Below are 21,445 nucleotides of genomic sequence, written 5' to 3' on the forward strand. Positions count from 1 at the left end.
ACAATGTATATATATACCATTTGAGCCACTAGCAACACATAGCTTGTCTTTCTTTTGTACAAGACTGCATTTCTTGTAGCTGCGATCACAGCAAGGAGAGTGGGGAAACTGGGTGTTCTCTGCTGTGAAGCCTCCTTTACTACATTTCATCCCAACAAGGTAGTCCTTTGTCCTAGTTTGGGCTTTGGCCTGAAAGTGGCTTTCAAGTTTCATATGACTCAAGACATTGTCCTGACCATTTTTTCCTCAAATCCACAGTCAACAGTGGATCAGACATTACACACATTAGACATCAGAAGGGCATTGCTATTTTATCACACAAAGTCATTTAGACAAGATGACAACCTTTTTGTATGTTTTAGAGGTCCCAAGAGAGGCAAAGCAGCATCCTCACAGACCATCTTGAGGTGGGTGGTCTCTGCAATTTGTTTATCTTAGAACTCATAAAGACTGCCCACTCCCAATCAAAGCTCATTCCACCAGAGCCCAAGCCATATCACCTTTGGGCAAGGATCATCCTCGAAGACATCTGCAGGGCAGCGACCTGGTCCTTCCCTTCCACATTCATCCAACATTACTCCATCGACATGGATTCAAGGAGTGAGGCAGCTGTAGGGAGAGCAACTTTACAGTCACTTTTTTTGGTGAACAGCCCACACCCACCTCCTTGGTAAATGAGCTTGCTACTGCCCCATGTGGAACTGCGTAGAAGACCATCGATGAACAGTAGTTACAGGTAAGTTCAACCTTGTTTTCTTCATTGAAGAAAGGGCCTGATCTAGTCTGTCCTGAATACATCTCATTGTGTATAAATGGCCCTGCTTTGAGTTCATCTTTCTATACCTGAGAGGATTTCCAAGGGGATAGAGTGGCAGGAATCTCCCCCACATAGAGTAAGTTAAGAGGTGAATGTGGTAAAGAACGGAAGCATTACGTTCTCTCTCTCAAACACATACCCCTCAGAGACCCAGAGGCTGATCTTTCTTTACACCATTATTCACCCTTTGAGATAAGTAGTCCACATACTTTTCATAGCAGAGGCTAGGGCTTCTACCAAGAAATGCCACCACACAAGAAGGAGAGAGAGAGATCGATCTGTGACCAGTTCATAGTGCCCCTTGTCTTTAAGTAGATCTGCAGGGACATGATTATGCATGAGTCTGCCATTCACGTGTAATAGTCAGAGGAGTTTGTTTGTAAAAACAAAAAAATGGAGCATGTGGGGAAGAGAGATAAAGCCCTTCTCCCTTATCTTGCAAGCCTTCACTATTTAACAATTATTTTTTTCCAAGCAAGTCCACTGGCTTCTTGATGGATTTGGGGGAGTAAATTGTTAGTCATGGGCTAGAAGAAAAATGCTGATATGAATCCTACTACAGGTTTTGTGTGTGACTGCAGGGTTTAACGCCCGCATCAGTTTTAATGGAAGAGTCGCTTTCTCTGAACTGCTTGAATTTTGGAAGGAAAGGGTCCTTTGGTTAAGGGCAACAGGTTCATCCTTATTGGAGACCAAAAAAGTCACAGGTGGAAGTGTGGTTGTTGCACTGAAACCAATGAAACATCACCGAAAGCAAGTAGTGACTATGAGCACATGAGAACAATATTCAAGAATCCGAATAAATATTATTTTGGAAAGAAAGGAGATCTCCCTCTGGTGGACAGAAGTATAAAACAAAGGGGTGCAGCAGCAAGCACTAATCTGATAGCACAACATCCGAAATGGGGAGAGAATCTCCTATTACTCCCTCTCAGTGAGAACAGTAATTAATCCAACTAATAGTGCATTCCTAAGGAGAGTTACTCCAGCCTAAGCCTATTCATTTCAGTGGGCTTAGACTGGAGTAACTCTCCTTAGGAATGCACTGTAAGTGTTTATGTATCTCAGTCATGCATGTGCATGTGACTTTGAATGGCAAGCGGCACCTGAGCCTATTTTAAAGTTCTGTGATTATAACTTTACTAAAGCATATCTTGCTTGGAGTCCCAGAACACTGAGAAATGGACATGAAATGGAGAAACAAATACAGGAAAACTATATTCCTAAGTCTGTTAGGGAGAAATATAGCTGTTGGACTATTTAATTGCATAGAAGTTTAACAAGCAAACACTGACATGTACAGAAATTTAGAATGGAAAAAATGTCATTTGCAGCATTGATAAGAAGCAAGGGAGTATTTACAAATAACCAGAAAACTGTCATGAACAAAAAGGACCTTGAATTACTTTAATGAGTTGGTCTACTATATACGCCTCTTTGCATCTTGAGGGAATTAACTAATGAACATACTGAAACTCTAGCAATTATTTTTGATAAGTCACGGAGAACAGTGAAGGCACCAGAGAATTTGAAAGGGAGAAAAAAAAAAACAGTTTCACTCATGTTGAAATAAGAACAGAATTGCAAGGCAGTAGCTATTCTTCTGTCTTTGGTTTAGTCAATCTTAGGCTGTATCCCAGGGGCAGCATCTTCCATAGCTTAACTGGGACCGTAGTACAACAGAACTGCATGGAAGAGATACCTCAAAGAAGAGGTACCAAACAGTGTGGCCATTTATGCAGGGTCAATTTTGATGCTTGCTCAAAGCTCTTTTTTTAAATGTGACCGTTAAAATGCCTATTCAGGGTCCTGATGCAAAAGGAGAAATTCCACACACTCCACTTGCCTGCTCCTTTGTTCCTGTTTGCATAGCCATTAGCAACCGCCATGTGCATAGCTAACGCGCAGCTGTTATTTTGCATGGTTCCTTTTTTTAAATATAATTTTTATTATTTTTCAATAATTACCACACATCTCATTTGACAATACAACCTATATACTAATCTTTAAACCAACAAAGCATTAACAAATATTTAGGTGTAAATCTTCAACATCAAATCTAATTAAATGTGGTGAACTTCCCCACCGACTTCCCCTCTCCCAACATTAATCTGGTATCTCCTTTGTATTAATATTTTCTAATCCTGATATATTATTATTTTAATGTTATAGTTCCCCCTTATATAGTACCTTTCCATAATGAATAATGAGATAACAATAACAATAAGCAAGGGGAAAAGAATAAACCATTAGAAAAAAAACAGACAACACAAAATATATTAATACACTGTTCTCCAGTTACTCATCTCTGTCATATTATAGTGGATTAGATCTTAAAAAGCTTAAATCCCTAGGAAAAAATAATAATTTAATATTGTAATACCTCTACTCCCCCCATTCCCCTTATAAAAATTGAATTAAAATTCTTCCAGCTTTCTTAGCCCTTCCGGCTTTCTTAGCCCTATTTTGCATGGTTCCTTGAGGGGATTCTTCGCAGCTGGGGCAGAGCAAACACAAAAAGTCACGTTAAAGGGGCTCTTAAGAAATGCGAAGCAGGTATGCGCCGGCTTCGCAGTTACTTCCTGAATGACGGTTCAGCATGAAAAACTCAAAAAAATATGCGGGGCAATTCAGCCTGGAACGCTCTGCTAATTACCAAGCATAAATGGTCTGTGTGTGTGTTGGGGGTGGGTTGCATTACAGACCCTTTTCTGGATTCTGATCTGTGATGATTATGCTTGCCCCCATTGTAGTCTGAGTTGCCCATATGAGCATGGGGATCACCATTGTTTTAAACTAGGCATAACAACAAAACATGTCTGTTAAGTCTCCCTATGACATCCACACACACACACACACACACTGTGGCCTGAGTTCTCTCCATCATCCAAGTTTACTCACCACAAAGCAGCATACGATGTTAGGATGAAAGTGAGGTTTTGTGGTGGATATGCTACCATTGTGTGTGGAAATAAAGAAAAGAAAATTTGCATTGAGTCATTTTATTTATGATGTTCCACTTAGCTGTTTTACACCTCTTGCAGCTACATGAAAGCTTGTGTAACAGATGCAGTCATTGTTCTGAATTTAATTGGGTTTGGTAGTTTGGGCTAGAATCTTAGTGTTAACAGCAATTACCTGTTGGATTTGCATTTACACTAGGCTACTGAGATTTGCCAGGAAGGAATGTGTAAATTGGATTTAAAAGAAGTAAGAGCTGGGATTACGGAAATAAGATGAGAACAGATGGAATAGTTACTAATAGTTTGAAATTTTTATAGCATTTTTAGATAGCCTTGGGTTATCTGTTGTCAGAAAATCATGTTATGAAGAAGTGGTTAAAATATACTGAATTTTCTGTCTCCCCCCCCCCCCGCATTTATTGTTGCTTACTGCCATATGGTTTCATTTTTGAAAGCAGCCTGAACTTTTCAGGATTTTGACATTGTGATAATGACATGTTAACAAGGAATATTAGGTGGGGACAGTGTTAAGTGAACAGATGGTGCTTACTTGCAATTTAAAATTCATTGTAATCGACCTCTCAGGCAGCATTGTCAATAATGTATAATAACTGGGCCAAACTAAGTGCAAATAGGTATAAAAAGGGTTTCCTGAAATTCATCTGTGCATATTTTACAGGCTTACCTTCTGTCACTTTGCAATATTTTGTTCTGGCTAATTTGCTGCATAGAGCTTCTATAAAAGAACACAGTGATTTTTCACATTTGTTTCTTATTGTCTTTGCAAAACCTTTCAGTAAGACCTTAAGCATAATGGGTTTATTTCATACTGTTTTTTAAAATGTACACATGGTTCACTCTGAACATGAAGTAAGACGACTGATTCATTCTATCAATAGCTATGTATGACTGGAATCTAAGGTTTTGAATATATGAATTGCTTTTAGTGCAATTTGGCAGTTTGAAAGTGGTTTCTGTTCTTAATTCTCACTGCTAGTTGATGTACCAGCAGGGTCCTCCTACTATCTGTGATTGCTTTATCCATTAAGTATTTTGCATTGGGAAATGATGTACTTTAAAATCTGAAAGATGGAGTGTGCATGCGAGCACTATCAAGACCACTTAGAGCAAGATCCCTTAGAGTTCATTCAGTCTTTACAGATGGTCATCTCTAACCCACCACAGAAGGAAATTCCTCTAGTTCCTTTGTCCATATATTCTGGCAGCTGGAATATTTTCTCTCCCTCCCTCAACAACTGTTATCAGGTGTTTCTAGGGTAGCCAGCTCCAGGTTGGGAAATACCTGGGGATTTTGGGGGTGGAGCCTGAGGAGGGCAGGGTTTGGGGAGCGGGGAGACTTCAGTGGGGTATAATGCCCTAGAGGCCACCTTCCAAAGTGGCCATTTCTCCAGATGATCTCTGTCACCTGGAGATCAGTTGTAATAGTGGGAGAGCTGCAGCCACCACCTGGACTTTGGCAACTCTAGGTGTTCCCCTTAATTGTTTCTATATGTTGTCGAAGGCTTTCACGGTCAGAGTTCATTGGTTCTTGTAGGTTATCCGGGCTGTGTGACCGTGGTCTTGGTATTTTCTTTCCTGGCGTTTCGCCAGCAGCTGTGGCCGGCATCTTCAGAGGAGTAACACTGAAGGACAGTGTCTCTCAGTGTCAAGTGTGTAGGAAGAGTAATATATAGTCAAGAAGGGGTTGGGTTTGAGCTGAGTCATTGTCCTACAAAAAGTATCAAAGGTAATGTGCTAATCATTGTCCTGTAAGTATCAAAATAATGTGCTAATGAGGGTGTAGTATGTTAATATGGAACCATTGTATCCTGAAGTGATCTGTTAACATGTGAAATCCAAAACTAATCCGCAAGACTACAGTCCACAATAGCCATGCGGATTAGCTTTGGATTCCACATGTTAACAGATCACTTCAGGATACAATGGTTCCATATTAACATATCACACCCTCATTAGCACATTATCTTGATACTTACAGGACAATGATTAGCACATTACCTTTGATACTTTTTGCAGGACAATGACTCAGCTCAAACCCAACCCCCTTTCTGACTATTTATTACTCTTCCTACACACTTGACACTGAGAGACACTGTCCTTCAGTGTTACTCCTCTGAAGATGCCTGCCACAGCTGCAGGCGAAACGTCAGGAAAGAAAATACCAAGACCACGGTCGCACAGCCCGGATAACCTACAAGAACCAATGTTTCTATATGCTTAGCATGTTTGGTTGCTTTTATCTTTTCCTCAGATGTTTCTTTGTGTTTTCCTTGCCCTCCTCTTGAAGGCCAGTTCTCACTTAACACGTTGTATATTAGAAAATTAGAAAATACTGATTAGAAAATACATCTTTATGTTTGACATGTTCACATGTGTATAACTGTACATAAGACCCATTAAAATAATTGGAGGCGGAGACCTAATTCTTCCTTTGTCACTGCTTCTAAGCATTTTAACATGAAGTATATAAAAGTTTACATATGTGAATGTTGATGCATGCTGGATTTGAAAGAAAACAAACACATTATGCACTTTGCATAGCATGAACATCTAAAAATAAATGAAAATGAGCAATAACATTTGGAATATAAGCAGAAGTATATAACTTTTAGAGAGGTTCTGTGAACTTGAGAGTTCCTTACAGAATTTGGAAATATGCAGATTTTCTTGTTCCTGTGAGGTTTTGTCAGAGAAAGATAAACTAGGGTGTGTGGTGGGTGGAAAAAATTCCTTAATTAGAATTATAGACAAGGAAGGGCCCCACACAACAGTATCCCTCCCCTATGTTCGCTGTAATCTAGACCACAACATGTCACCAGCAAAGAGCAGGAACAAACAGTAGAACACATACATGTGCCTCTTGTGAAAATACCATTAATTTATATGGGACTTCTAATGTGCAGAAACCACACCATCGGATATTGTTTGTCCTTTTGACTGTTTTTATGAAGCAAATCTATATGTTCCTTCTTTTTAAGCATGAGGTGCATAAGTTGAGGGATTCTGATTAATAGACCCTTCAGGAATTTGTGGTTATGTACATATTTGAAGACATATCTCCTGACAGTTGATTCTGCACTGTGTTGACTTGATAAATTAGTCCCTGACTTAGGAAGAACTCATTCATTAACCCATAAATGCCTACTGTTGTAAGTTTATGTAATTTCTGGTAAATGAAATGCTAGCAATGATTTTAAAAGGTACTTTCAAAACTTCTATGAATGTTGAATTCTTTATTATATATGTGGCCCCTCTTGTTAAATAGATAAAATAGTTATTCTGGTTTTTCCTTCTTTGTGACAAACAAGTGAAGAATCATGGATAAGCTTCATCTTAACTTATATAAATTTACATGATTTGCTTGTTAACTCTAATATAAACAGTTCTTCCTGCAGCTTTACCTGCTTATATTCTGTTCATAAAAGTAACACTTTTGCATGCCTGTTTGTTTTCCAGTCAGTAAAAAACTACACCAAATGCCATGTGAGAAACGAACAAATCTGTAATAAGCTGACTAGTTGTAAAAGTTGTTCACTAAATCTCAACTGCCAGTGGGACCAGCGACAGCAAGAATGCCAAGCTTTGCCAGGTAAAAAGGGGAAAAAATGTGTTTGAAATTAATATTTTTATGCGTAGCACTGAGAGAAGGGTGAGAATGATTCCGATCTGTATTAGGAACGTCGGCTAGGGTTGCCAGGTCCCTCTTTGCCACCAGCAGGAAGTTTTTGGGGTGGAGCCTGAGGAGGGCGGGGTTTGGAGAAGGGACAGACTTCAATGCCATAGAGTCCAATGGCCAAAGCGGCCATTTTCTCCAGTTGATCTGATCTCTGTCATCTGGAGATTAGTTGTAATAGCAGGAGATCTCCAGCTAGTACTTGGAGGTGGCAACCCTAACGTCAGCTCTACAAAATTCAGCATAGACAGTGGGGGCTCTGAGCATTCACTGTAATCAGTTATCAGTACAAAAATGACAAAGCCAAGAATTTGCACATTTGGCTGCCATTCAAATGCAGTTGTAATCTTCTAGATAACATTTAATTTCCGTATGATTTCCGAAGGCACCCATCAGCATGTCACCTAAATGTTAATCTGTTGATGCTAACCATGGTAACTCAAAAAAACATATATAAATCACAAATCCTATTATTTCAGTAAGATTACTTGGCATTAACCCATTGTTTAACTCATTGTGCTCCTACTTACACTGCAGTTTTTCTTCTAACTGTAATTTTAGTACATCACAGATCAAAGCTATGACCTCTTTTACAATAAGAACATTAGAAAAGATCTCTTGCCTGCTTAACTGAACTGTGTTCTAAAAAAGTAATACTAAAGCGTAGTTCTAAATGTGATTTTTTTTCTTTCACAACTACTTTTAAGCTTGTATAACTCTTTATAGCTCATCTGTGTGGAGAAGGATGGAATCACATTGGAGATGCCTGCCTCCGTATAAACTCCAGTCGTGAAAACTATGACAATGCGAGACTTTACTGCTATGGCTTAAATGGGATTCTTGCATCATTAACAACCTCAAAGGAAGTTGAGTTTGTTTTGGATGAAATACAGAAATATACTCTCCAGGTAAATTGTATAACTAATTTAGAAGTGCACTAAGAAATCTTTAAAATTTAATACAAAATTATTTTATTTTTGTTGTAATGTTTGCAGTTATGCATTCACCAAACCTATTATAAGCTGGAGGACTTCTTTGTCAACCTGAGATTGACTTTGGCAGTGCAAAAATACTAGGTGCTGTTTTAAAAGAGAGAGAACAATTTTCCTGAGATTTAAATATTCCAGTGCAACTTTCTTTTTACTTATAATACTGTATTTAAGAGAACAGTAAACCTTTTAAAACCTTTGGCTAACCATGCTTATTGCAATTTAAAGATGTTGTGAAAAACTGTTTACCACTCTGAAATCTTTCTGGCATAGTCACAAAGAAGATTCTATTAAGTAGAGATACAGATACACAATTGAGTGTTGTTCATGTGTTTTGCAGTGTAGTCCTAAGTGGATTTAAACCCTTCGAAGCCCATTCAAATTAATGGATTTAGAAGGGTATTACTCTGCTTAGTATTAGTCCCTTTAAACTTAATGGACTTGGGCCCATACAACTGCATTGTCCCTCTTCAAGCAACCACTATCTAAAATTGATATCACCACTATAAGCAAGAGAATCCCCATGCTGGCTTCATAGTCTGCTTTATAGTAGGTTGTTAGTGTTAAACTGTGTAGCATTAGATTGCATCTGTATTTGCCCAACTCTTCAAGAATCTTACATGGTTGTATTCTGCCCCAGTTTTTTAATGGAAGAAGGGGAACTAGAGGGTTCAGTATGTGCCGTATAAGGCAAAGAGACATTTTACTGATGTCATGGTCTATTTTGATGATTAAAACATTTGTTAGGATTTGTATATCATCTTTTCAGATGAGATTTTCTACAAAAAGCAATAAATGAAATTAAACTACTAGACATGTTATCTAGACCTGAAGATTATTTATGGTTCAAGGACATCATATAAATGTATTACATCTATGGTTGCAAGGGAACCGAGGTCAGTAGTAAGGATATGTTCCAGGGGTGAAACATTTATCAAAATGAATCTAGCAAAAGTACACCCTTACATATTCAAATAGACATGGTAACAACACAGACACATTTGGAATAGATCATGTAATATAGGGGAAGAGAAGTAGCAAGAGGACTCTTCTTCTGGCAAGCATCTGTATCTCAGCTAAATCTTATACAGGTGTACATATTTCTTTTATAGGAACAGGTCATCTATCAAGGTTTATAAATACATTTGAAATACTAGGCAGCGTAAACATGAACATTTTGTTTCTTCAGATACAGTGAGCTAAATCCAGGATTAAGTCAGTATAAATAAGATGACTGCAAGCCCAGGATGTGTGTGTGTGTAAAGTGCATTCAAGTCGCAGCCGACTTATGGCGACCCCTTTTTGGGGTCTTCATGGCAAGAGACTAACAGAGGTGGTTTGCCAGTGCCTTCCTCTGCACAGCAACCCTGGTATTCCTTGGTGGTCTCCCATCCAAATACTAACTGGGGCTGACCCTGCTTAGCTTCTGAGATCTGACGAGATCAGGCTAGCCTGGGCCATCCAGGTCAGGGCACAAGCCCAGGATAAGCTCAATTAAATAAAAACAAGACAAATCATGCAGAAATGTTGCAGACAAATAATTTTATAAGAATTACATATTTTCTTGCTTTAGAATTGTCATCTTAAACATACCCTTTTAAATTTAAACATCTTTTCGGAGGTTTAGTGTAGTTTATATTGTGGGCGGCATTTCTCTGTGTCTGTATGTGACTCAAGCTTACCAACCTGTGGTCTGCAAGTTCCTTCTCCTTCCAGTCACCATGTGTTGTCATGGGAGAACAAGAAAAAGCAAATAACAACAATAATAGGGGGAAAATAATTTATTCAACTTGGCAATTCCTATGCGTTTTGCCTACTTCATCATAAGAACATAAGAAAAGCCATGCTGGATCAGACCAAGGCCCATCAAGTCTAGCAGTCTGGTCACACAGTGGCCAACCAGGTGCCTCTAGGAAGCCCATAAACAAGACAATTGCAGCAGCACCATCCTGCCTGTGTTCCATGGCACCTAATATATTCAGCACGCTCTTCTGACCCTGGAGAGAATAGGTATGCATCATGACTAGTAGCCATTTTTACTAGTAGCCATGAAGGACCTGTAAAAGTATACAAACATATATACCAAAAAATACAAAAATACATATATATATATATATATATATATATATATATATATATATATATATATATATATATATATATATATATATATTATATATATATATATATACACAAAGGACCTGTAAAAATATACAAATATAAAGAAGTCTCAAGAAATATAGACACATGTATCATCTAAAACACAAATATTTAAAAACAATTTTTTTAAAGACAGTGGTATCTGAGCATGTGAAAAACATACTTGATAAGCTGATGCCCCAGGAGCCGGAAGCTAGTGCATATTGAATAAATCAATGCCAATTTCCCAACAGGTCAATTTTGAGAAATTTATTCGCAAATGCACACTGTTAGAATCACAAATTTTCTTAAACGAAAGGTACAGATTAGTCTTATGAGTACATATAGGTTAAGAAGTGGAATATAGGTCAACTGTAAAATTGTGTTGCCAAAAGTTCCCACAGCAGTTGAGTTTCAGTGGAAAGAATGTGAGTTAGACTCCGTTTTTATTTGCGGTGAGTGGTAGCAAATCTAAACTTTCCTTTAAACCATAAGGAACCAGAGCTTTCAATCTCAATATCCACTGTTCCTTTTTTTGGGGGGGGGGGTCAAATTACATTAATTATTTTTCCCACTGCACTCCTCCCCCCCAATTCTGGTTATTGGTTCAGTCTGTTAATTATTTCTTAACAGAGAAGAGTTATTAATTGATAACTAGGGATGCTTGGACATCTGCCAGTTCGGCTCACTTTCTCTTTGCCAGTGGTAATCAGGGAGCCAATTAATCTATTGTCTACTTGGCTGTTTGCAACCTGTTTGTGTGTTTTTGCAGGAACAGGCTACTTACTGCCATTAGAAGCTGACTCCCAGCTGATGAGCAGCCTGCTTGGAGTTGGCTTCTGATCTGCTAGAGAAATTTTGCTCTATACTCAGCAAAGTTTTTTTTAGGGACATGAGGATCAGGAGAAACACCCGGCTGATCATCTAGAAATTAGATTCTTCTGATCTTCTATCCTGGAAACTTTTCTGCTTCCCAGACTCACTAAATGGTAGCAATTGGGGTGTGGGTGTGTGGAGGGTGGCTTGTTGGCTTGCCAAGAAAAGGAGAGAACGGAGTTTTGCATTGGGGAGCTCAGAAGCATTGCTTCAATCCCTACCCGTTTTTTTTTTTGTGTGGGGGGAGCTCTTTCTTCTTTACCTTTTTGCAACACAGAGATTAACAGCATTGCTTCTGCCCCACCCAGTTTGGGGGGGAGGAACAAGCTCTTCCCTCCTTTTGAAACTTCACTGTATATTTTTGATCAGCTCACAGTCTGATCATGAGCACTGAGCAAGGTAAATTTGACTGCTGAACAATTTTGCTAATATATCCATGGCATATCTATTGATAACTAGTGGAGCTGCCTTGAAAGAGACTGTAGATTATTTGGGCTAAGCACCCATAGAGCAGGTGAGCTGAGTATCTGGGGAGGGTCTTTATTTTCATTGCATACAAAGTCTTGATCCCTGCCAGAAGCTGTAGTGAGGATGAGTTTTTAGAAAGGAAAAGAAATAGCATGGTACAAAGAACCCCTTCAAATCTGATATTACTGTTTTTGACAGCCTGTCATTCTGATAGTTTGCTGACTTCTTGTAGTAAAGATGAGAAATCGCTGTTTCAGTTTCTGGATTTTGTTTTAAAGCTGCAAACTTCTGCAAGGTGACATCGAACCCAGCATATCTTTATTCAAATGAATTATGGCTTGTAACACTACATCTCTATACATTTGAGATAACCCACATGTGGTATACAATAAAGGTAGATGAATGTGTGCACTTTATGTTGATATCTTGGGTTAAGTGATCGTTTACTTATCAAAAAACTTCTAATAAAATGTTACAGTGATTTATGCTCTATCTTACTTTTAGTTTCCCTTCCCAAAAGTAATTTCTCTTTCATTCCTATCTGTCTGTCCCATTCCATTTATTCTGAATAAGTGAATGTGCTATCAGTTGCCACAGAATTGCTGAGATTTTCCTTGATTTTCCTTTATAAGCCTGTTCTTTCAGGTTCCAATCACGATGATTTAGAGCATACGATTTCATTTTAGATGACTTCTCTTTGCTACAGATCGTTTAGTAGGGTTCACAAATGTAGGAAGAGCAGCTGTAACGACAAAAATGTCTGCTAACCTAAAATGCCTGTGTTTGAGTCTGGCTCTTAAAATCCTTCTTCCATTTAAAACTGAACTATTTATGTAAAATAAAAGCCTTTTAGAATTATTACAAATGATTAGAAAATAAACAGAATAATATTTGTAAGGTTTTCTTATTTTCTTATCTTATAAGATGTCTTCCTCTATTATTTAGGTATCTATATATGAATAATTCAGGTTGCATAGAATGATTGGCAATTGAGTAGAATTTTACAGTTTTTATATTAATCAAAGGCCTACACATCCGGCTTATTTCTACTATGATTCCCACACCAGAATCAAAATGAATGCCCGATTTACCAGATGTTTTCAAAGTCCCACAAAGGCTTTTACCTCTCCAAACCCAAGGAAGCTCATGTTACAACTTGAAAAGTCCTCCTATTGATGAGTCTCCTCTCCTGTTGTCAAAAAGAAAAGACAGCTATGAGTGCTTACCTTCTTATCTCTTTTCACAAAAAAAGAAAAAGGAGTGCTTAAACCTGTTACAAGTTTAAGTCATGCTGCAGCGTACAGGTTTCCACAAATATGAGATGGAACACACTGGGCAAAACTCCATATTTAGAGTTACCATTTGCCTGGTGATGGTGGGCAATTGCAATCCTGATGTGCAACGCGAAAACTTCACTTCCGGGTTTACCCTGGAAGCACTGCCATCGTGACGGGGACTTCCATCGAGTTTTTGGAGGACAGTGCTAGAGCATCCCATTTGATGCCAGTGCTTTTGGGGTAAACCCGGAAGTGACCTCATTGTGTCCTGCGTGCGGATTGCAGCCCCCACCCTCACGAAGCTCCCACCCATGGACAGGGAGGACTGGCAACCCTATCCATATTTATTTAAAATTTACAGCTGTAGAAGTATTCAAGGCAGTTAATTATTAAAAGCATAATTCAAACATTATAAATGCTTTAAAATAGGAATTAAAATAAAAACAATAACAGCTACAAGCTAATATTAATCAGGATTCTTTTAAAAATGCACCCAACAATACAGCTAGGCACTTACTGTAGCAAATGCCTGGCTTAACAAGAATGTCTTTGCTGATCTTGTAAAGCAAGATAAAGTGACCATATACATATTCAGCCACATAACAACACATTATTAGTGTTAAAAGAGACATAGCAACAGTCAAAGTCATTCCTATAGTGTACTTTGCAACTACCCATTCATCCTAATATTACCCACAGACTGTTTCTCAAGTAGTTATGCGTGGCAGCCACACTAATATCATTTAACCCATTCCCACCCATTCTTCTATACATGGGCCAGAGATGCAGATAACACATTCAAAATGAATATCTGACTTCCAAGATTCTTTCAAAGAACTGAAATGACTGTTGTCTCTCTAAACACTTCCAAGAGGCCTAGGCTTTTGACACTCCATCATATCTGACCAACCTCACAGAGGATCGTGATACATTGGTCATCATGTTGCTCAATTTGTCAATCCATGCCTTACTGAACTTTGTTCAGTAAGCACAATCAACTCAGAACACCTGCTTATCTACTGAGTACTATTGTTATAGGCTCTGTTTCTCTCAGCATGGTACCAGGGGAACTGCCCTTACCTTTGTGAGATTTTTATGGATGCCTGTGGAGAGACAAGGGGTTTGTGATAATGATCACATTCAAAAGTGATGGTAACCACAAGTGGTTGCTCACAAGAGGTAGGTGATTCACAGTGGGTAGCCGTGTTAGTCTGTTTGCAGTAGTCAAAAAGGGCAAGAGTCCAGTAGCACCTTAAAGACTAACAAAAATATTTTCTGGTAGGGTATGAGAGGTAGGTGAGCCAGTCGATGTATGAATATTAGCTCTTCTTTCACAAGGATAAACCCCCTCCTCCCAAGTTTCACTGGATGTATCGTTATTGATATTCTTTCTTCCTAAATTCTTCATTAGGGGATTTGTTTATTTAATGTAAAGTATTTCTAAACTTTCCTTTCAGCACAGCTGGGACTCCGGATGGGTAACAGCATCTAAGACTAGTCAAATAATAACTGGCTAGCCAGCTGCAGCATTTTCCAGGCAGAAAAGGTCTGGCCGTTGTGGTGCGTGCACCTAGATACATCTAGATTAGATTATTGCAATGCACTCCATGTGGGGCTAGCCTTGAAGACTGTCTGGAAGCTACAGTTGGTACAGAATGCTGTGACCAGAGTGTTGACTGGAGTGGGTCATAGGTGATGGAAACGGTCACCTGTTTAGTTTACCCATGACAGTGTATATAAAGGTAGTTTTTAAATAGCATAGAATGCCCTTTTAAGGCAGACCTAAAGATTTCCCCCGGCAAGGCCTGGAGGATTTTGGAGGAGCAGAAGACAAAAAGGTTGAAATCTTTCTTAGCTCTGTAGCAAACAGAGAGGCTCTCAAGTTACGCTTTTTCCTGTGGCTAGCAGGCTTCCTGTTGAAGCTGCAGACAGAGCATTCAAAAATAGCACAGACAGGGAAGAGGGGGAGAGAAGAATCTTTAAGATTTATTCTGCTTTAAAGATATATATATATATATATATATATATATATATATATATATATATATATATATATATATATATATATATATATATATATCAAAGAATAATATAGAAACATTATGCAGATTCAGCTCCTTTTCCCATGTCAAAGAAACATGCAGACTTTGGCTGAGAAAGGTTGGGGGATTAATATGGAAGCCATGAGAAAGTGCCTGTCTCGCTGAAGCTAGAGAACCAACAGTGGAACTGGCAGGAAGGGGTCAGAGAGAGGGATGACCTGGGTCCATCACAGGATGGGGGCATTTCATCTCAGGCTACCTGTCTTTATCCACAGGACTCTGGGCTATTGGAGAGAATTTGCAAAATCCCGCTGACCTAGTCGAAGTGCATGAAGAGGGGGGCATTAAAGCCCAACTCAGAACATGAAGGAAGGAGGAACTGAATCTTGGCAGCTCACTATAAGCTTAACAATTGTTATATTTAGGAGAATAGAATATAAATGCAGGCTTAAACTTAATAGTTGATTAAAGACATATTTTAGATTAGCTTATATTGCACTATAGGAAATCTTAATAAAGTAATGATTTTAAAGGGCAGTTGTTAGGTAGAAGATACTTCCTGTTTTCTGACAGACTGGCTTTGCAGACAGCCAGCCAAAAATAGACATGCAGGGGAGACAGAAGAAGGAATGATTTTAACTGAAAGGAGTTTTCCAATAGATTAAAATATTAGATTTGCAGATGAGAGAACTAGTACACCTTTAATCAAGGCTAAAATAGTATTCCTGTAGGGGGGCTGGATAGGACTGATTCAACCCCAAAAGAGGAAGCATGCTTACTGAAGAGAAATACATGGGCAAAATTAAAATATGCAGAGTAATAAGAATTAAAGGAGATTTCTATGGGAAACAGGATCTATACCATGAAATAGCTTGCATAGTTTCTTTCTGAAAGCAAACAGGCTCCAGCAATATACTGTTTAAATGAAGAATGTTTGTGTAAAGGTCTGATGGTTTGGAATATTGAGGAGATACTTTGCACACAGGCTAATTGCTTCATGATTAAGATGATAATCCAAGAGCTCTCAACTATTGATTTTTGGATTTAGCAATAAAGTATTAGAGGATTTTAGATTCCCATATAGAATTAAAGGAGAGGTTAAAAGTTCAGACAAGAGTTCAGATAGATGGTCAGAGATGGGAGGGGGAGTCTAGGGAGCCTGGAAATCTACCAAAGGAAATCTTAACAGATGGTCGTGAAATAGGGGAAGTAAACAGTAGAAACCCAGACACTCATAGGGTCTAAAACATCAGAAATAACTTACGCTGTCAGCAAGTATTTTGTAAGATGAGCACACATGACAAGTAAACAACTCAAAGAACATGGGATCTGAAACTTCGATGATCAGCAAATTAACCATTTTAGAAATGGGTGTTTCAATGATGTCAACGTCTGCCATGTATGGATTTTTAGAGCGGCCGGGAATTACTGTAATTTGGCTTTATCCAATCATGGAAAGCCAAAAGGGCCGGTGTTCGGGCATCAGTAGGGGGCTGAGCCTCTGAAGGGCTATAAAAGAGCGAGCAGTGGACCATTTTCTTTGAGCAGTTAGGGCACTTGCATGTGCTAAAACTGACTCCCATTTATTGTGGCCAAATAAATGCTTTCAACAGATCTCTCTGTGTCTGGTCTTCTCTATCCCTAATTAAGATTGGGTAAAGGGGATAAGAGTGTTGATTATTGATTATTGATTGGCGTTTCTGACATAGGGACCATATCACTCCAGTTTTGTTCCATCAACACTGGCTCCCAATCTTTCCAGGCACAATTCAAGGTGCTGGTGTTGACCTTTAATGCCCTATATGGCTTGGAACCAGCATAACTGAAGGACTGCCTACTCCTTTACAAATCTGCCCAACTGCTACATTGAAACACAGAGCTGGAAGGGACTCCAAGGGTTATCTATTCCAAACTCCAGCATGATGCAGGAAATTCACAGTTACATCCCCCAGTGACCCCTGCTCTATGCCCAGAGGAAGGCAAAAAACCTCCAGGATCCTTGGGCCAATCTGGCCTAGAGGAAAATTCCTTCCTGATCCCAAAGTGGCAATCAGCATTATCCTGGGCTATAAGAAAGAGCCAGAAAGTTGAGCACTGGCTCATTCCTTGCTGCTCTCCTTTCTACCATATGCCTAAATTCATAGGGAATAATAGAAACAGCATTGCTGTCAGATGGCCGTCTAGCCTCAGTTTAAAAAAAACCCAGAGAAGGAGCGCCCACCACCTCATGAGGAAGCCTGTTTCACTGAGGAACCAGCCCAGCTGTCAGTAAGTTCTTCCTAATGTTTAGCCCAAAACTCTTTTGATTTAATTTCAACCCGTTGGTTCTGGTCTTACCTTCTGGGCCAGAGAAAACAAGTCCGCATCATCCTCTATATGACAGCCCTTCAAGTACTTGAAGACGGCTATCAAAATAATCTCTCAGTTGTCTCCTCTTCAGGCTAAACATACCCATCTCCTTCAACCTTTCCTCATAGGACTTGGTCTGCAGACCCCTCACCATCTTTGGCGCCCTTCTCTGGACATGTTCCAGCTTATCAACATCCTTCTTAAACTGTGGTGCCCAAAATTGAACACAGTACTTCAAGTGAGGTCTAACCAGTGCAGAGTAAAGTGATACCCTCACTTTGTGTGATCTAGATACTATATTTCTGTTGATGCAGCCCAAACTCACATTTGCCTTTTTAGCTACCGCATCACACTGCTGTCATCTAGGTCAGGACATCATACTTGCCGCCCTCATCTCTTTTAAAAATCTCTAGAGAGCCATGACCATTTCACACCTCAGGACCTCTCTCATTCACAGAGACGTCAGCAGACAGGGTAGCCCAGCCCCCTTTAATAACAAGCCCTCACACAGAATTATTGGAGTTGGGATTAAAACATTGTTCCATTCACATCCCCAGCAACCTGCCCATCAGCAGAAACCCCAAACGGGCACACACTGCTTGCAGCCCAAAGGGTGCAACCACCAAAAAAGGAGTACAGGGAGGTGACAAGGAGAGTGCCCCCAGCCAGGGATGTCTGGTGCTCACCAGGGTGGTGCCTCCCAGTGGACTGGTCACATTGCCGAGGGCATCCCCAGGCAGACATTTCTGGTGGTGGAGCAGGAGCAGGAGCGGGGCTGTCGGGGCAGGCCCTAGTGTGGGGGCAAGCAGTGGAGCCGACAGATCCTGCAAGAGCCACTCAATTGATGCCTGCCCATCCCTGACATCTCTATTGACAACCAGGAGCAGCCACCACTGACACAACCAGCCCCTCCATGCATTGGTGTCCCCAGGAGAAAGCATCCCTCCACTCATGGTAGGTCTCTAGCTACTCCAACTTGATTGCCACCCACGTGGAGGAGAAAGTGGGAGAATGGACTGTGCTGGCCGCGGGCCCCTTGGCCAGGGCCCTGACAAGGCTTCCGAGTCCCCCACATACACAGGGGGCTGCAGTGGCCACAGCACTGGAGGAAGGTGTCAAATTGCTGTCCAATGGGTGCGAGGTGCTGTGGCCATGGCTCATTCTTGGGCTTGCCCCTTCAGGCCCCTTCACCTGACTTTCACTGCTGATGTTGTGGGCCACCTTTATGCCCTGACCCCTTTGAGACAAGTCATGACATACACATTGTGTGGAACAATGTTTTAATCAGTGAATAGTTAAGGCAATGAATAGTTAATTTCTCTCTCTCTGTGTGTGTACACACACATAGACACACACACACACACACACAGAGAGAGAGAGAGAGAGAGAGAGAGAGAGAGAGAGAAACAACTATTCACTGTCTCTTTCTCTCTCTAATATTTCCTTGTATAATTTTAGAAACCAGCCACATATAGCGGTTTCCAGCATTATATTTAAACACTAATTTGGTCTATTAAAAAAAATTAGTTCACTATGATGCTGACCTCTATGCTGATTTCCAAATGGCCAGAAAGTATAAATCGAAAATTTAAGAATTTATTTTCAGTTTTTTCTTTTCTCTTTTCCTATGGTGTTATGGGTTCTAAATCATATAAGTGGCTCCTAAATCAAATCAAGCCTGAACGCTCCCTAAAAGCTAAAGTGACCAAACTGAGGCTATCGTACTTTGGTTACATTATGAGAACACAAGAGTCATTGGAAAAGACAATAATGCTAGGAAAAAGTTGAAGGCAGCAGGAAAAGAGGAAGACCCAAGAGGAGATGGATTGACTCAATCAAGGAGGCCATGGCTCTCATTTTGCACACCCTGAGCAAGGTTGTTATTGATAGGTTGTTTTGGAGGTCATTAATTCATAGAGTCGCCAGAAGTCGGAAGTGACTTGATCTCACTTAACACTCACATATGGTATTGTACATTTATTCCATCAATTTTCCTTACCAATCCTGTGTTCATTCTAAGTTTTTACTAGGTGTACAGAGTTTGCAAAATAGTATAGAATAGAATCTACCTGGAGAAAATAGAAGCTTTGTAGGTTGCGGCTGCTCTTGGGAAGATGGAATCCATGGGACTAAAATTGTAGTTTGAATAAATATGTGTTCCATATATGGGCAAATAGTAGGAGAAATGACTATTAATGCATTCTGAGTGTATGTAGCATGGAAATATTGTTGTTAAGTCTGAACAAAATACAACACCAAATTTATTCATACAACCTTTTCCTTCTGCTTCACAGAAAATATCACCTTGGGTAGGGTTACGCAAGATCAACATCTCCTACTGGGGATGGGATGATATGTCTCCCTTTACAAACACTACATTGCAGTGGCTTCCAGGAGAACCAAATGACTCTGGATTCTGTGCTTATCTCGAACGGGCAGAAATAGCCGGTCTGAAAGCAAACCCATGTACAGCCATGGCTGATGGCCTTGTATGTGAGAAGCCTGTTGGTAAGAAAGCTCCCATATTGCAATTGTTAATTTTGCTAACATCAAGCTTGTTCAAAATTCACTTAAAAGAAATCATGTGTTGAAATTCTGGTTAATAACTGGATAATTTTGTTATAAATTGATTTTGGCCATTTTTTTTTTTTTTTTGCAAAGTTGTCCATTTTGTTTCAGTGCTTGTCCCTCTTTATCCTCCGAGTCCTTGTTCTCATTTGCCCACACTGCCATTCAGGTCTGGCAACCCAATGTAATATGGTTTTTTCAGTTCCATAGAGTCCACTTTAGCAATTGCAGGTAACCTGCATTACAGGAGCTGAATATTCTCCTAAGAGTTCATACTAAGGTACAGGCCAATTCCATTGAGACTCTGGTGTAAAATGTGTAATTTTACCTACATATTCCATAAAGATGATGCGTATAAAACATTTATTACCAAAATCTTACTGAAATTACCATGCACAACTTGTGTTCCACATTCAAAATGAAGTGCTGTTGAAGATCTCATGGTAAGATACTTAGGAATATGGGGTTGTCTGTAACTCTTAACTGTTCACAGTGGATAGATCTCTTCCCCTTTCTAGAGCTTTGCCAGTTCCCTGTATAACTTACCTTCTATTCCTGCACACTGTATACATCCCTTTATTCTATGGAAAAAGTTTGTTTCTACTTCAATATTAATAGGTATTGTTCACAGAAACCTTTTGCAAAGATCTTTTTGAAGCTTGGTAAAACAGCTGAGCCTTCTTTGTGTCATTATATGGTAGCAGGAGCATTAGAATAGATCAGCGGATTAGTTCTTCTTTCTTGGAAATGAGGAACTATAGCTGTTTGCCATAAATATATTAAAAATTGAGAATCCAACAGGTGCGGGAGACAACTATTTATTCCACTTTGTGGATCCCAACATGTTTAGAACAATTAGGTCTGTATCAGGGAATGTGAGATAACTTCATCAGGGAATGTTAAAGAACTCTGTCAATGAGCACTGCAGGAGTTGTCGGGGTCACAGCTCTTCTTGGCGTAGGTTAACAAAGTTGTCTCACATTTCCCTGATGAAGAAGTAATTGCTCAGAACACATTGGGAACTACACACATTAAAATAATTAATTTGTGTCCTGTACCTGTTTAGATAGTTATTTTTTTTCTTATTTTGTAGTGCTGCCCCCGTGGTGTGTTTTACCATGAATATAGCCTAGAAATTTAAAGACCATGTAGAGTTTCCTGTTTGCCAGAGAATAATGTAATCAGCTTGTCGAGCCCTGATGTAAACAGCCATGTATAAACTGCATTGTCAAACTAATGTGAGGAAGCAACAACAACAAAACA

General features: G+C 39.5%; 1 protein-coding gene across 1 annotated transcript in view; it reads left to right on the forward strand.

Annotated features, from left to right (window-relative positions):
• The window catches only part of ATRNL1 (attractin like 1), a 645,181-nt gene that overhangs the window by 146,150 nt on the left and 477,586 nt on the right, over positions 1–21,445 (forward strand). Inside the window, exons 14-16 of the mRNA XM_056850671.1 lie at positions 7,258–7,390; positions 8,201–8,382; positions 19,909–20,122. Coding sequence (XP_056706649.1) covers positions 7,258–7,390; positions 8,201–8,382; positions 19,909–20,122 — 529 coding nt within the window. The remainder of the gene's footprint in view (positions 1–7,257; positions 7,391–8,200; positions 8,383–19,908; positions 20,123–21,445) is intronic.

This window comes from Euleptes europaea, chromosome 5 (genome assembly GCF_029931775.1).
Source record: "Euleptes europaea isolate rEulEur1 chromosome 5, rEulEur1.hap1, whole genome shotgun sequence".
NCBI classification, from domain to species: Eukaryota; Metazoa; Chordata; class Lepidosauria; order Squamata; family Sphaerodactylidae; genus Euleptes; species Euleptes europaea.